This window comes from Leucoraja erinacea, unplaced genomic scaffold (genome assembly GCF_028641065.1).
Source record: "Leucoraja erinacea ecotype New England unplaced genomic scaffold, Leri_hhj_1 Leri_1057S, whole genome shotgun sequence".
Lineage (NCBI taxonomy): Eukaryota > Metazoa > Chordata > Chondrichthyes > Rajiformes > Rajidae > Leucoraja > Leucoraja erinaceus.
In genome coordinates this window covers 1-12,607 of record NW_026575294.1, presented here as the reverse complement: position 1 = coordinate 12,607, position 12,607 = coordinate 1, and the positions used below count along the sequence as shown (strand labels likewise).

At 46.5% G+C, this 12,607-nt stretch overlaps 1 protein-coding gene across 1 annotated transcript; it reads right to left on the bottom strand.

The window, feature by feature from the left end:
* Positions 1-537: 537 nt before the first annotated feature.
* LOC129715205 (interferon-induced very large GTPase 1-like) lies at positions 538-11,004 on the bottom strand. The gene has a single exon (XM_055665069.1). It carries the CDS (start codon positions 10,902-10,904, stop codon positions 4,809-4,811), a length of 6,096 nt encoding a protein of 2,031 aa, XP_055521044.1. The 5' UTR covers positions 10,905-11,004; the 3' UTR covers positions 538-4,808.
* Between the last annotated feature and the right edge of the window lie 1,603 nt (positions 11,005-12,607).

Genomic DNA, 12,607 nt, shown 5'->3' with positions numbered 1-12,607 from the left:
CTCATTGACATAGGAGCCCACACATAGGGGCTCCTATATCAATATATACACACAAGAATCAAACTAATTATTAACGTGTGAATTAATACCAAGCAATATTTATTATTTTAAGTGTGTATAAAATAAAATACATTTCTTAGCTGCGGCCAAATTAAATAAGCAGTGGGCTGGGACGTTCCCGGCAACCATGCTCAGTTCTCCCACCACCGTCTTCAGCGGGACCGGGAATGCGCCCGAGTCTCGCCGTCGGTGGGACCTCGCACCACGGCTCCGTAGACGGAGTAACCGGGAGGGAGCTGGAGAGCGAGGGCTGGTAGGAGGGTGAACCACGGTAATGACTCCAGTGCCTTCAAGGTCGGCTGCAGGTGTCCCCAGGCCACAAGAATGGTGAGGGGAGGAGAGAGGAGGAGGGGATGAGGGGAGAGAGGGGAAGAGGGGCAGGGGGGGCAGGGGGGGGGGGGGGAGGGTAGGTGAGTGGAGGGGGAAGGGAGGCGAGGTTCAGGGACATTGGTTTGAGGGAACTGCTCGAGTACATCAAGCTCACAGGATGACCACGTGTAATAATGCAAAATGAATTTTATTGTGCAGTTGTATACGTGACAAATAAAGCACGATTGCACTATTTAAAATATCATTTCTTTCCAAGCTCCATTGAATGACACTGTGCACTATTGTAATGAAGGAGTGAGGGAGGGAATGAGGGGAGGGAGAGAGTGAGTGAGAGAGGGAGAGTGAGGAGGGGACGGGCAGTGAGGGTATGTGAGTGGGAGAAAAGGGGTGGTTGGGGTAAGGATGAGGAGAGTTGGAATGAAAGGGTGGGAGTTTAAGAAAGGTAGTAGAGAGAACTCAGGGAACTCTAGGCCTGTGAGTCTTCGGCAAACTATTTGAGAAAATTCATTGAGATAGGATTTATTTTCATTTTGAAGAGAATGGGCTAATTAGGGATAATCAACATGGCTTTGTAATCATAGTCATATTCGTAATTTATGAGCCAACTATGTTTTGCAACATACGAGGAATTTGATTTGCCATAGTCATACCAATAAAAAGCAACAAGACACACAACTACATAAAATTTGGCATAAACATCCACCACAGCGGCTCCTCCATATTCCCCACTGTGATGGAAGGCAATAAAGTCTTATCTTCCTTTCTCTTTTTCTCCCGCGGTGGGGGAGTCGAACCATCCAGTGTTGGGGCAATTGAAGGTCCTGCAGCCAGTGATCGAAACTCTCACGTTAGGGCAGTCGAAGCTCCTGCGTCTTGGAGCTCCCTAAGTCGGCCCCTAACTACGGAGCATGAGCTCACGATGTTAAAGTCCACAGGCTCCGGCAGTTGGAGCTTCCGAGGTTAATTCCTGACAGGAATCACAAGCATCGCGATGTTAAGTCCGCAGGCTCCCGCAGTTAGAGCTCCCAAAGACGGTCTCCAGCAAGAGGCGGCCAGCTCCACCATGTTAGGCTGCAGTGTGTACATGGAGATCCGTTGAGGAGAGATGAAAAACATTCTCCCACATAATACAAAACTAAAGTTAAACATAAAACAGGGCAGTGGATGTTGTATACTTGGATTTTAGTAAGGCTTTTGATAAGGTTCCTCATGGTAGGCTGATCCAGAAGATTCAGATGCATGTATTCACCGTGACTTGGTCGTATGGATTCAAAACTGGCCTATTCAGAGGGTTGTGGTGGAAGGTAGATATTCCGACATGAGGTCTGTGACAAGTGGAGTTCCGTAGGGATCTGTGCTGGGACCTCTGCTGTTTGTGATCCATATAAATAAGGGCGGCTTGATGGTGTAGTGGTAGAGCTACTGCCTTACAGCCCCAGAGACCTGGGTTAGATCCTGACATGGGAGCTAGTCTGTACGGAGTTTGTACGTTCTCCCTGTGACCGACGTGGGTTTTCTCCAAGATTTTAAGTTTCCTATCACATTCCAAAGATGTACACATTAATTGGGTTGGTATAAATGTAAAATTGTCCACAGTGTGTGTAGGGTCGTGTTAATGTGTGGGGATCGCTGGTTGTTGGGACCCAGTGGGCCAAAGGACCTGTTTCCGTGCTGTATCTCTAAACTAAACTAAAATTACCTAGAGGTAAATGCGGGTGGTTTGTGAGTAAGTTTGCTGACGACACCAACATTGGAGGAGTTGCAGACAGCAAGGAAGGCTGTCAGAAGATGCAATGAGATAAAGATCAGCTACAGAAATGTGTTTGTCCAGGATGCTCCACAGTTTAAGGAGCATCCTCCCCTCCAAGACCACCACCCATGAATCCAACTCCACCTCCAGGATGGAGCCAGCCTTCCTGATGAGTTTGTTGATCCTATTGGCATCTGCAGCCTTCACCCTGTTGCCCCAGCACACAGCAGCGAAGAAGATGGCACTGGCAACCACCAATTGATAGAACATCTGCAACATCTCACTGCAGACGTTGAAGGAGCGGAGCCTTCTCAAAATGTACAACCAGCTCTGTCCCTTCTTGTACAGGGCCTCAGCGTTCCTGGGCCAGTCCAGTTTACTGTCCAGGTATGCTCCAAGATATTTGTGCTCCCTGGTAAACTGCACATCCACACCATTGATGGAGACAGGGGACAGGGTGTTCCTCTCCTCCTAAAGTCCACCATTAACTCCTTAGCTTTGAAATGGGCAGACAAATGGCAGATGAGGTTTAACCTGAGCATTTGTGAGGTGTTGCACTTTGAGAGGTTGAATGTAAGGAAAGTATACAGTTAATGGCAAGATCCTCAATCAGCATTAATGTGCAAAGGGATCTTGGAGTCCAAGGTCATAGCTCACTGAAGATGGCAGCATATGTAGAAAGGGTGGTAAAAAACACATACGGTATGTTTGCCTTCATTGCTAGGGTTATTGAATATAAGAGTCAGGATATCAGGCATTTGGACATTTGTGGTATTGCGTGTAGTTCTGGTCACCCCGTTACAGAAAAGATGTGGAGGCTTTGGAGAGGATGCAGAGGAGGTTTACCAGAATGCTGCATGGATTAGAGAGTTTCAGCTACAGGGAGAGGTTGGATGTTGTTGGATTCACAAGTTCACAAGTTATAGAATTAAGCCATTCGGCCTGTCACGTCTACTCTGCCATTCAATCATGGCTGATCTCTGCCTCCTAATCTCATTTTCCTGCCTTCTCCCCAGAATGCTTGTCACCCGTTCTAATCAAAAAGCTGTCTATTTCTGCCTTGAAAATATCCACTCACAGCCTCCACAGCCCTCTGTGGCAATGAGTTCCACAGATTAACTATCCTCTGACTGAAGAAGTTCCTCCTCACCTTTCTAAAAGAGCCCCCCTAAATTCTGAGGCTATACTGGTCCTAGACTCTCCCGCCAGTGGAAACATCCTTTCCACATCCACTCCATCTACGCATTTTACCATTCTGTAAGTTGCCCCCTGCCCTCAATGCCCCCTGCCCTCAACCTTAAAAACTCCAGTGAGTAGAGGCCCAGTGCTGTCAAACGCTCATCATATGCTAACCCACTCATTCCTGACATCAATCTTGTAAACCTCCTCTGGACCGTCTCCAGAGCCAGCACATCCTTCCTCAAATATGGGGACAAATTTGCTCACAATTTCCAAATGCGGCCTGACCAGCATGTTTCAGAGCCTCAGCATTACACCTCTGTTTTTGTATTCCAGTCCTCTTGATATAAATGCTAGCATTGAATTTGCCTTCCGTACTACAATTTAATTTTATGGGAATCCTGCACCAGCACTCCCAAGTCCCTTTGCACCTCCGATTTCTGGATTCTCTCTCCATTTAGAAAAAATCTTATTCTTAGTCTTTATTCTTATTCCCAAAATGCATGACTCCGCACTTTGCTACACTATATTCCATCTTCCACATCTGTGTCCAGTCTCCTCACCTGTCCAAGTCCTTCTGCAGAGTCCTTGCTTCCTCTACACTGCTGGGCTCCACCTATTTTAGTATCATCTGCAGACTTGGCCACAAAGCCTTCAATCCCCTAATCCAAATCATTAATAAACCATTGTTTTCTCTGCAATGTTGGAGGTTGAAGGGAAGTATATACAATTATGAGAGGCATAGATAGGGTAGACAATCACAACTATATTTCCAGGGTGGAAATGTCCAACCCCAGAGGGCGTAGCTACAAGGCAACAGGGGGAAATATAATAGAGATGTGGGGCAAGTTATTTTTACACAGAGGGTGGTGAGTAGCTGGAACGTATTGCCAGGGGTGCTGGTGGAGGCAGATACGATAGTGATGTTTAAGAAGCTGTTAAATAGGCACATGGATTAGCAGGAAATGCAGGGTTATGGAGGCAGATAAAATCAGTGTAGCTAGGTTCCATGTTTGGCACAAACATTGTGGGCTGAAGGGCCCGTTCCTGTGTTGTCCTGTTCTATGTTCTTATAAACCACAAACAACACGGATCTCTGGGGCACATCACTAGTCACAGGCCGCTGGTCCATAAAACAACATTCCACCACCACCTCTGCTTCCTTCCATGAAGCCAATTCTCTGTCCAGTCAGCTGGCTCTCCCTGGATCCATGCGATCTAACCTTCTTGAGCAGCCACTATGCGGAATCTTATCAAAGGTTTCCTGACGTCCATACAGACAAAGTCTACAGCTTTGCCCTCAACCTTTTTGGTTATTTCTGAAAAAGCAATTTTAATAAGCAATTGGTTGAAACTCTCTGCTCTGCTAATTGTTTTATGATTTATAATCAGAGTAGAATTTTAATGTTGTGTGATTTTCTCTGCCATTTCTTTTATAGGGAAGTAGACCATTTCTACGTCTAACTGAGTGATGTCATGTAGAGGCACCTCACCAAGACTGAATGTTTGTGTTATACGTCTTATTCAGATCTCCCCTCACTACATCCCAGTCAATGTTCCAGGCTTCATCGATCTCTGCAGGTTTTGCTTTGTATTTTTCAGCAAACTGCTCATTGAAAGTGTAGAAAACCTTCTTCCAATAGGATGCTGCCTGTGCGGAAATTTCCCGTTGGATGATCCAGGATTTGTAGTAATCATTGACAGTTTGGTAATCCTTGTAGGGTTTCAATTCCCAATTTGTGTCGTTATTTTTAAACCTTCCATTACCTGCGACTGAAGCTGTGCAGACGTCAGTTACAAGATGTTTACTTTCTATGAAGCGATAGCCATTGAGTCCTTCAGGTCTGTGCTGCTTACAAGAGTGCTGTGAGTGTACCGGGGTCTCTGAATCACAGAAAACCCCACAGAGAGGACATTTCTTGGTACAATTGAATAACCCTTTGAACAGCTCATCCCTCGGTCTAATGGATAATTCTTCAATCTTTGCTTGGACATCCCAGCTTGTTACCTCACTGAGGAGTCTCTGCTCCACCTCTTCAATTGATGGCAGAACTGCTTCTGCCCATTTCTTGCCATCACCGTCACTGTGAAACAGAACAAGTTTCATTTCATCTTTGGGCATTGAGATCCTGTCCTTTAACTTATCAACAAACATGTCCAGAAAGCTCTGAACATTTCCAGCAAAGTTCTGCTTCACTGCATCCTCAACAATCTCTTTAGCTTGCTCAGTGATCTGTGTGAGGATTCCTTTAGCCAGACGGGTAAACGTGATCTCTCCATCACGTTGTGTCTTGCAGTGTTCAATAACCTGGTGATGGAGCCAGTCTTTGGCCGAATTCTCAAGGTCAGTGATATACCGGTGATAGTCATCAAATGTATCCCTTTGTTTCAAGTGCACCAGGAGGGCCACAGTGAAGTTGTTGCGGAGACTGTACTTGCTCTCTGGGTCATTTTCTTTCATATCATCCACGATGTTCACACTGAGAGCCTTGAGGGTGGCGTCTCTGAGAGCTGGCAAGAAACAAGATTGTGCAAACCGTTCTGCTTGTCTCTGGTTCTCATCCTGTTCTGTGTAAATATCCCTGAAGAGATGAAAGTATTGACCCTTCATGTTTTCCAGTCTTTGCCGCGGGTCATGTTTCTGGATGAACCTCGTCTGCATCTCTTGGAATCTTGGTACAGCGTAACCACACAGGTGAAGTTTAAACTCAGCCCTGAATTCCTCACTCATTGTGAAGTTTGGGTGTGAAATATTGTTAATTTTCTCCTCTACAATATGCAAAAGTTCAATACAATATCTAATGTCATAATCCATGTCCATTTTTGTGATGTCACTGATCCATTGATGGCATTGATCCTCGAGGGACTGTGTTATCATTGCTGCCTGAATAACATCTGATTGGTTGACGGACATACTGACTGTGTTAGCACGTCTCTTCCATGTCGTGTTGATGTGTTTCCTTTCAATTTGAAAGCACTGGGTTCCCTGTTTATAGAGAGGTTTTCTTTTTAGCATTTTATTAATCACCCTCCCTTGAGTTGCTGTGTTGTCTCTGAGAAGATTTTCAATCTCCAGTTCGATGTTTCTTTCTCTACAGGGCTGATAGTCCAGCTGTGACAGTGTGTCTTGCCACATCTCTCCAAAGGCAGTTTGCAGTTCCTTGTCATCCAACACCTGATTTGCCCCTTTACACTTTAATAAAAGCTCCTTGACCTGGTGTTCGATCTTCTTGTGACATTGATTCCAAATATCATCCACTTCCTGCAGTCCCACACGTCTGTTCACGGCATCCCTACATCTATGCATTGAATCATCCTGAAGCCGTCTGCATAAACTGGAGATACTGAGCTTGAATTCCTCCCTGTATTTCTCCATCAGCTGCATGTTATCAGCCCCACTTTCAAACAGAGCTTTTAGTTTATCCAGAGTCTCAGCCTCCCTTTTGTTAATCTCCGTCCTGATCTCACGTTCCAGTATTTGGAGCAGTAGGTTGAGGTCACCACTGGCATTGTTTACTCTGTTTTCAGCCTCGTTTCCCCAGGAATGTGTGAATTTGCGGAGCTCCCACTCCCAGCCCTTGTACTTCACAGAGAGCTGATTGTAAGCCTCTGCGAACAGACTGTTCTGGAAGCTGAAAATGAAATTCTCATGTTTCACCTGCTCCCAAAGGCCAGTCATCCATTTGGTAAAGTCTGGGATTGTGAAAGCTCCTTGGTCTGGTTTCCCTTTGAGTAAACATTGAATGAGACTCTTCTTCAGTTGGAAGACGTGTTCACTGTAGCCAGTGTTGACGGCAGCCATTGGGGGTGTACCTTGCCACAGACCAGGGATGTACCAGTTGTCCTTGTCAGCATCATAGTCCATCACATCACGGAACATAACTCCATCCACCTTCTCCAGTTTTGCTGCAGCCTCTGTCATCTTATCCAGCTGTTCCAGTAGTTTCTGACGGCCTCTCAGATTGTGATCATGTGCACTCACATCTCCAACATTCTGGTGGACAAATATACACTTTGGTCTTTTCCCCGTCAGTTTCATGCGGAGTAAGGAATGAACAACAATCTGTAAAATATCTTTCATCTCTGCGATGTTTTCCATGCCTATGTTTACCAACGTTATGTTGCTTAATCCCACCACGAATGTTGCCAGCTCATTGTCGTGTTCGTAGCTGTCTGTTAGTGTTGCAAGTTCTGGAGCTCTCAGCCCCTCCGTGTCAATGACCAGGATGAAGTCACAGCCCAGCTCCTCCGCCAGGTTCCCTGTGACCTTCATCAGCTGCATGTAGGCCCCTCGAGTACATCGGCCGCTGCTCACAGCAAACCGCAAACAGAACATTGTATTGAGGAGCGTGGACTTGCCTGTGCTCTGAACTCCAATCACTGTCAGCACAAACACTCTGGAAGCACGTCCCACCTTCTCGGCCACTGCTTCCAGTACAGCAGTGATCCATGAAACAGGAACGTTGGAGACGTCTCCATCAATGAGCTCCAGTGGGAACCCATCCAGCAACAGTTCAGCAGCAACACCCGGTAACTGAAGCACATGTGGGTGAATCTGTGTTTGTTGCTTGATGTTGTGTTGTGTCACTGAGAGTTCATAAACCTGACCCAGTTCCCTCATGAAGTGCTCAAGTCCCAGGGAACTATCAGTCATCTTCTGATCCATGTCCTTCAGCTCCTTGACTTTCTGCTTTGAGAGTTTGCTCAGTTCTTTATAATCCCTGCACAATCCTGCCATGATTTCCCTTGATTTACTGTCCAGCATCAGCTTCAACCACTGCAAGGAAATGGCACTGTCATCCCCACCAGGACAGGTGAGGTGGTCAATGAATATCCGCATCTCCTCCGACAGGCTCTGTCTGAGCTGAGCTTCCCGGATTATTTTCTTCTCTTGGTCCAGCTCATGGTTATACTTCTCTGTGGTTCTGTCCCTGCGGAGTTTCATCCGAGACTTCTCTTTCTCAACTTTAGACAGCCCTTGCCAGGGCTCTCCATGAAAGGGCAGCACTCTCTTTTTATACCCAGTGATGTCTGCAGGGTCAAGACTGCCCAGTATTTTGGTCAGGTCCTTGGCCCGTTGTATTTCAGGCTGATGTTCATCGACCTGAATCCCACTTTCTCTCGCAATGTCACCCATTTGTTCCAGACTCAGGAAGCTCTGGTCCCCGTCACTCATTAGAATCACTTGTTTTACCTGAAAACGAAGTTTTTCCACAAGTTTGGCCTCGTTTACATTTGTCCGAACAATGCATTGTTGAGATTGTAACTTCAGATCTTTGAACAGTTTCTTTACCTGCTCAGGGGTGATGTGTTGCTGACTGATGTGAGCGTTCACTATCAGAAAGAGTTTTGCTGGTGACTGTGCGAGAGAGGTGAGGAATTCTCTTTCCTTCTCACCGATAACGTCAATGAAAATAAAGAGAGCAGCAGAGACTTTTGCCAGAAACCGAGTGTGTCCCTGGTAAGTTTCAGCGTCACCTCGGAGGTTGATGAATGCAGCAGCCTCCGGGAAAATGTCCGTGTTGCTCTTCCCAGAAGGTAGATACCAGCTGATCTCAACCATCCCATCCGATATCCCACGGGGCACATTCCCACATTCCATCCCGGAGTGCAGGAAGATGTTCTGCTGCAGCTGGGTCTTGCTCAAGGTGAGATTGAGGAATCTGGATTTGGACATCGTGCATCTTCCGAGTCTCAGGAAGGAGACAGTTGGCACGGGTGCTGTCACGATGGGCATCTCCACAACGGGGCTGTTCCCTGTGGGAGATTGTGGGCACCACATTTTAACAATGGGCCTCATGGCCCAGAGGAGAAGGGTGGCACCAGGCCCTTCCATGGGTCCCCTCACCTTGTCCCTGGGGTAACTGTGCCCTTCCGGCAGCAGAAAGGGTAATGCAAGTTGGCACAGAGACATCTTCAGCATCAGTTCCTGCTGGAGAGAGTGGTCAGCACAGAGGAAAATGGCAGCAATGATATCCAGAGGATTAATCCCAGAATCTCCCGGCTTTTTCACTTCAAATAAATCGTTGAAATCTTCAACATCATCTTTCTTGTCTTCCAAGGAATGATCAGGGGGCCATTCAGGATTCCTCGCCAGTGAATTAGCTGAGAGGATCATTTGGAGAAATCGCCAAGGAAGATCTTCTGGTCCAGTTGGTTTGTTGTCATCTAGTTTCTCCGAGGATATCTCCCACATGGACGTTAGTGAAAGTTTGTGAGGATAATGATCCTGTAAACCCAAATCCCTCACAAGTTGTGGAGGGCTCCGATTTCCAGATTGGTTATTTCCATCTGGTGAAACACCAATCATTCCCTCTGGGAGACCCGGTGAATGCCAGTGAGATGGATCCTCTGATCCCCAACTGTCTCCAGGGTCAGCCTCTCTCTGTGGTTTGGACGTCAGGTCCTTGGCCTGTTGTATTTCAGGATGATGTTCATTCACATGAATCCCACTTTCCCTCACAATGTCACCCGTTTGCTCCAGACTCAGGAAGCTCTGATCCCTGTCCCTCATCCATGTTACTTGTTGTATCGGAGAATTAAATTTTTCTACAAGTGTTGCCTCACTTACATTTGTCTGAAAAACACATTGTTGTGGTTGTAACTTTGTAAAGTTATTTCCATCTGGTGGATCACCAGCCATTCCCTGTGGGAGACCTGGTGAATGCCGGTGAGATGGATCCTCTGATCCACAACCGTCTCCATGGTCGGCCTCTCTCTGTGGTTTGGACGTCAGGTCCTTGTCCCGTTGTATTTCAGGCTGATGTTCATCGACCTGAATCCCACTTTCTCTCGCAATGTCACCCATTTGTTCCAGACTCAGGAAGCTCTGGTCCCCGTCCATCACTAGAATCACTTGTTTTATCAGAGATTGAAGTTCTTCCACAAGTTTGGCCTCGTTTACATTTGCCCGAACAATGCATTGTTGAGATTGTAACTTCAGATCTTTGAACAGTTTCTTTACCTGCTCAGGGATGATGTGTTGCTGACTGATGTAAGTGTTCACTATCAGAAAGAGTTTTGCCGGTGACTGTGCGAGAGAGGTGAGGAATTCTCTTTCCTTCTCACCGATAACGTCAATGAAAATAAAGAGAGCAGCAGAGACTTTTGCCAGAAACCGAGTGTGTCCCTGGTAAGTTTCAGCATCACCTCGGAGGTTGATGAATGCAGCAGCCTCCGGGAAAATGTCCGTGTTGCTCTTCCCAGAAGGTAGATACCAGCTGATCTCAGCCATCCCATCCGATATCCCATGGGGCACATTCCCACATTCCATCCCGGAGTGCAGGAAGATGTTCTGCTGCAGCTGGGTCTGGCTCAAGGTGAGATTGAGGACTCTGGATTTGGACACAGTGCACCTTCCGAGTCTGAGGAAGGAGACCGTTGGCATGGTTGCCGTCACGATGGGCATCTCCACAACGGGGCTGTTCCCTGTGGGAGATTGTGGGCACCACATTTTAACAATGGGCCTCATGGCCCAGAGGAGAAGGCTGGCACCAGAGGGTTCCCTCACCTTGTCCCTGGTGTAACTGTGCCCTTCCGGCAGCAGAAAGGGTAATGCAAGTTGGCACAGAGACATCTTCAGCATCAGTTCCTGCTGGAGAGAGTGGTCAGCACAGAGGAAAATGGCAGCAATGATATCCAGAGGATTAATCCCAGAATCTCCCGGCTTTTTCACTTCAAATAAATCGTTGAAATCTTCAACATCATCTTTCTTGTCCAAACCCCTCCATCACAGTTGTGGAGTGTTCAGGTTTTCAGACCAACTTTTACAGTTGATGGAAACACTCGCCATTTCCACTGACTGAGTGAATGTACTTCCTATGAGATATGTTTTCTTCTTTTTTTTCCCAGAGAGGTGTTCTTTTCCTGGAATTCCCAGGATGTCAGGGTTCATTGTCTTGTATAGTGCAGTTGGGTGAAACATCACCAGTTGTACGTTTCTGTCCAGTTATCTACCTTGAGTCTGGACCCGATTCCCCAATATAGCACTGTGCCTGGATACAGGCCCAGGATTTATCGAGGTTGTCCGATCTCCCTGTCCCGGGATATTTCACAGAGCTCAGACGACCAAAGCTGTGATGGGTTGGGTGCTGAGAGTTCCTATCCTGGGATTACAGGCTGGTCACTTCTTTGGCTCTGGACTGACGATCCTCTTGTTGTATTGGCACCGTGTGTTTCAAGTTACAGTCAGTGTGTGATCACCGTGGGGACCTGGAGTTGGTCACCAGACATTATACATTGCCTTAGGAATTGGATATTATTGTAACATGGATCAAGCATACAGTGAAAAAAATCGTGCAATACTATCCCATCAAATCCTACCATACATGAAGATATGAAGCCATACAAAAGTAGCACAAAATTAGATATAACAGTGTAGAATTGTTGTCTACATGTTACCGTTACAGTGCAGGGCATATTCCAAATTGCAAGAACCGGGCAATGAGCCTCTTGCTGTGGGTTTCTTATTGATATCCTGTTGTTTTAGATTGTGTGAGTTGGGATTATCCCTTTATTTTCTGGGAGGACCATTCAAACAATTGACACGTGCAGGTCAGTAGTTGTTCCTGAATGTGCTACAGTATGGGCCGTTCATGCTTTTGTAGTTATCTGGCCTGCCGGAAAGAGTGGGAAAATGAGAGGAATGACCCTGGTATGCGCGATCTTTGATTATTTGTTGAACTATATGTTGGCTAGTTTCTCTGGGGCAGCGTGAAATGTTAATGTTAGTTCATGTTTGGGGGGGTGTGGGTGGGTTGGGTGTCTGTGGTCTTTATGAGGACCGGGTAATATGTCCACAACTTCAGTCGCAATTATTTTGTGTCTTGGGGCGAGACGTTTCCCTCCAAACTTGGTCAAGAAGTTTCCAAACCAAGTGTATAATAACATTTTGCATAGAATGGATAGAAATGTTCATGTGCCCTGTTTGTTTTTTTTTTTTTTTTTTAGACCATCATCTACCGGATTTATGTGCAATACTGGTAGCTCTTCTACCCTAATGAAAGGTGCACTTTCTCTAGAGGGATTGCATTGAGATTCTCCAGACAGTTTCCTGGGGTAACAATCAGGGAATACGGGAATGACCAGGGGTCAGGCAGTGTGTGGAGAGAGAAACAGAGTCCAAGTTTTCAGGTTACAAGGGTTGCACACGAGGAGAAATAGAGTAAAGATGCCCTCTATTCTTGGTGTTCAAAAGAGGCAAATCTGGCAGAAACTGGACAATCTACCAGGGACTTGATAGACTGGACACAGGGAGGTTCGATGGGCTGTGGTTTGCAGGGCCAAGGG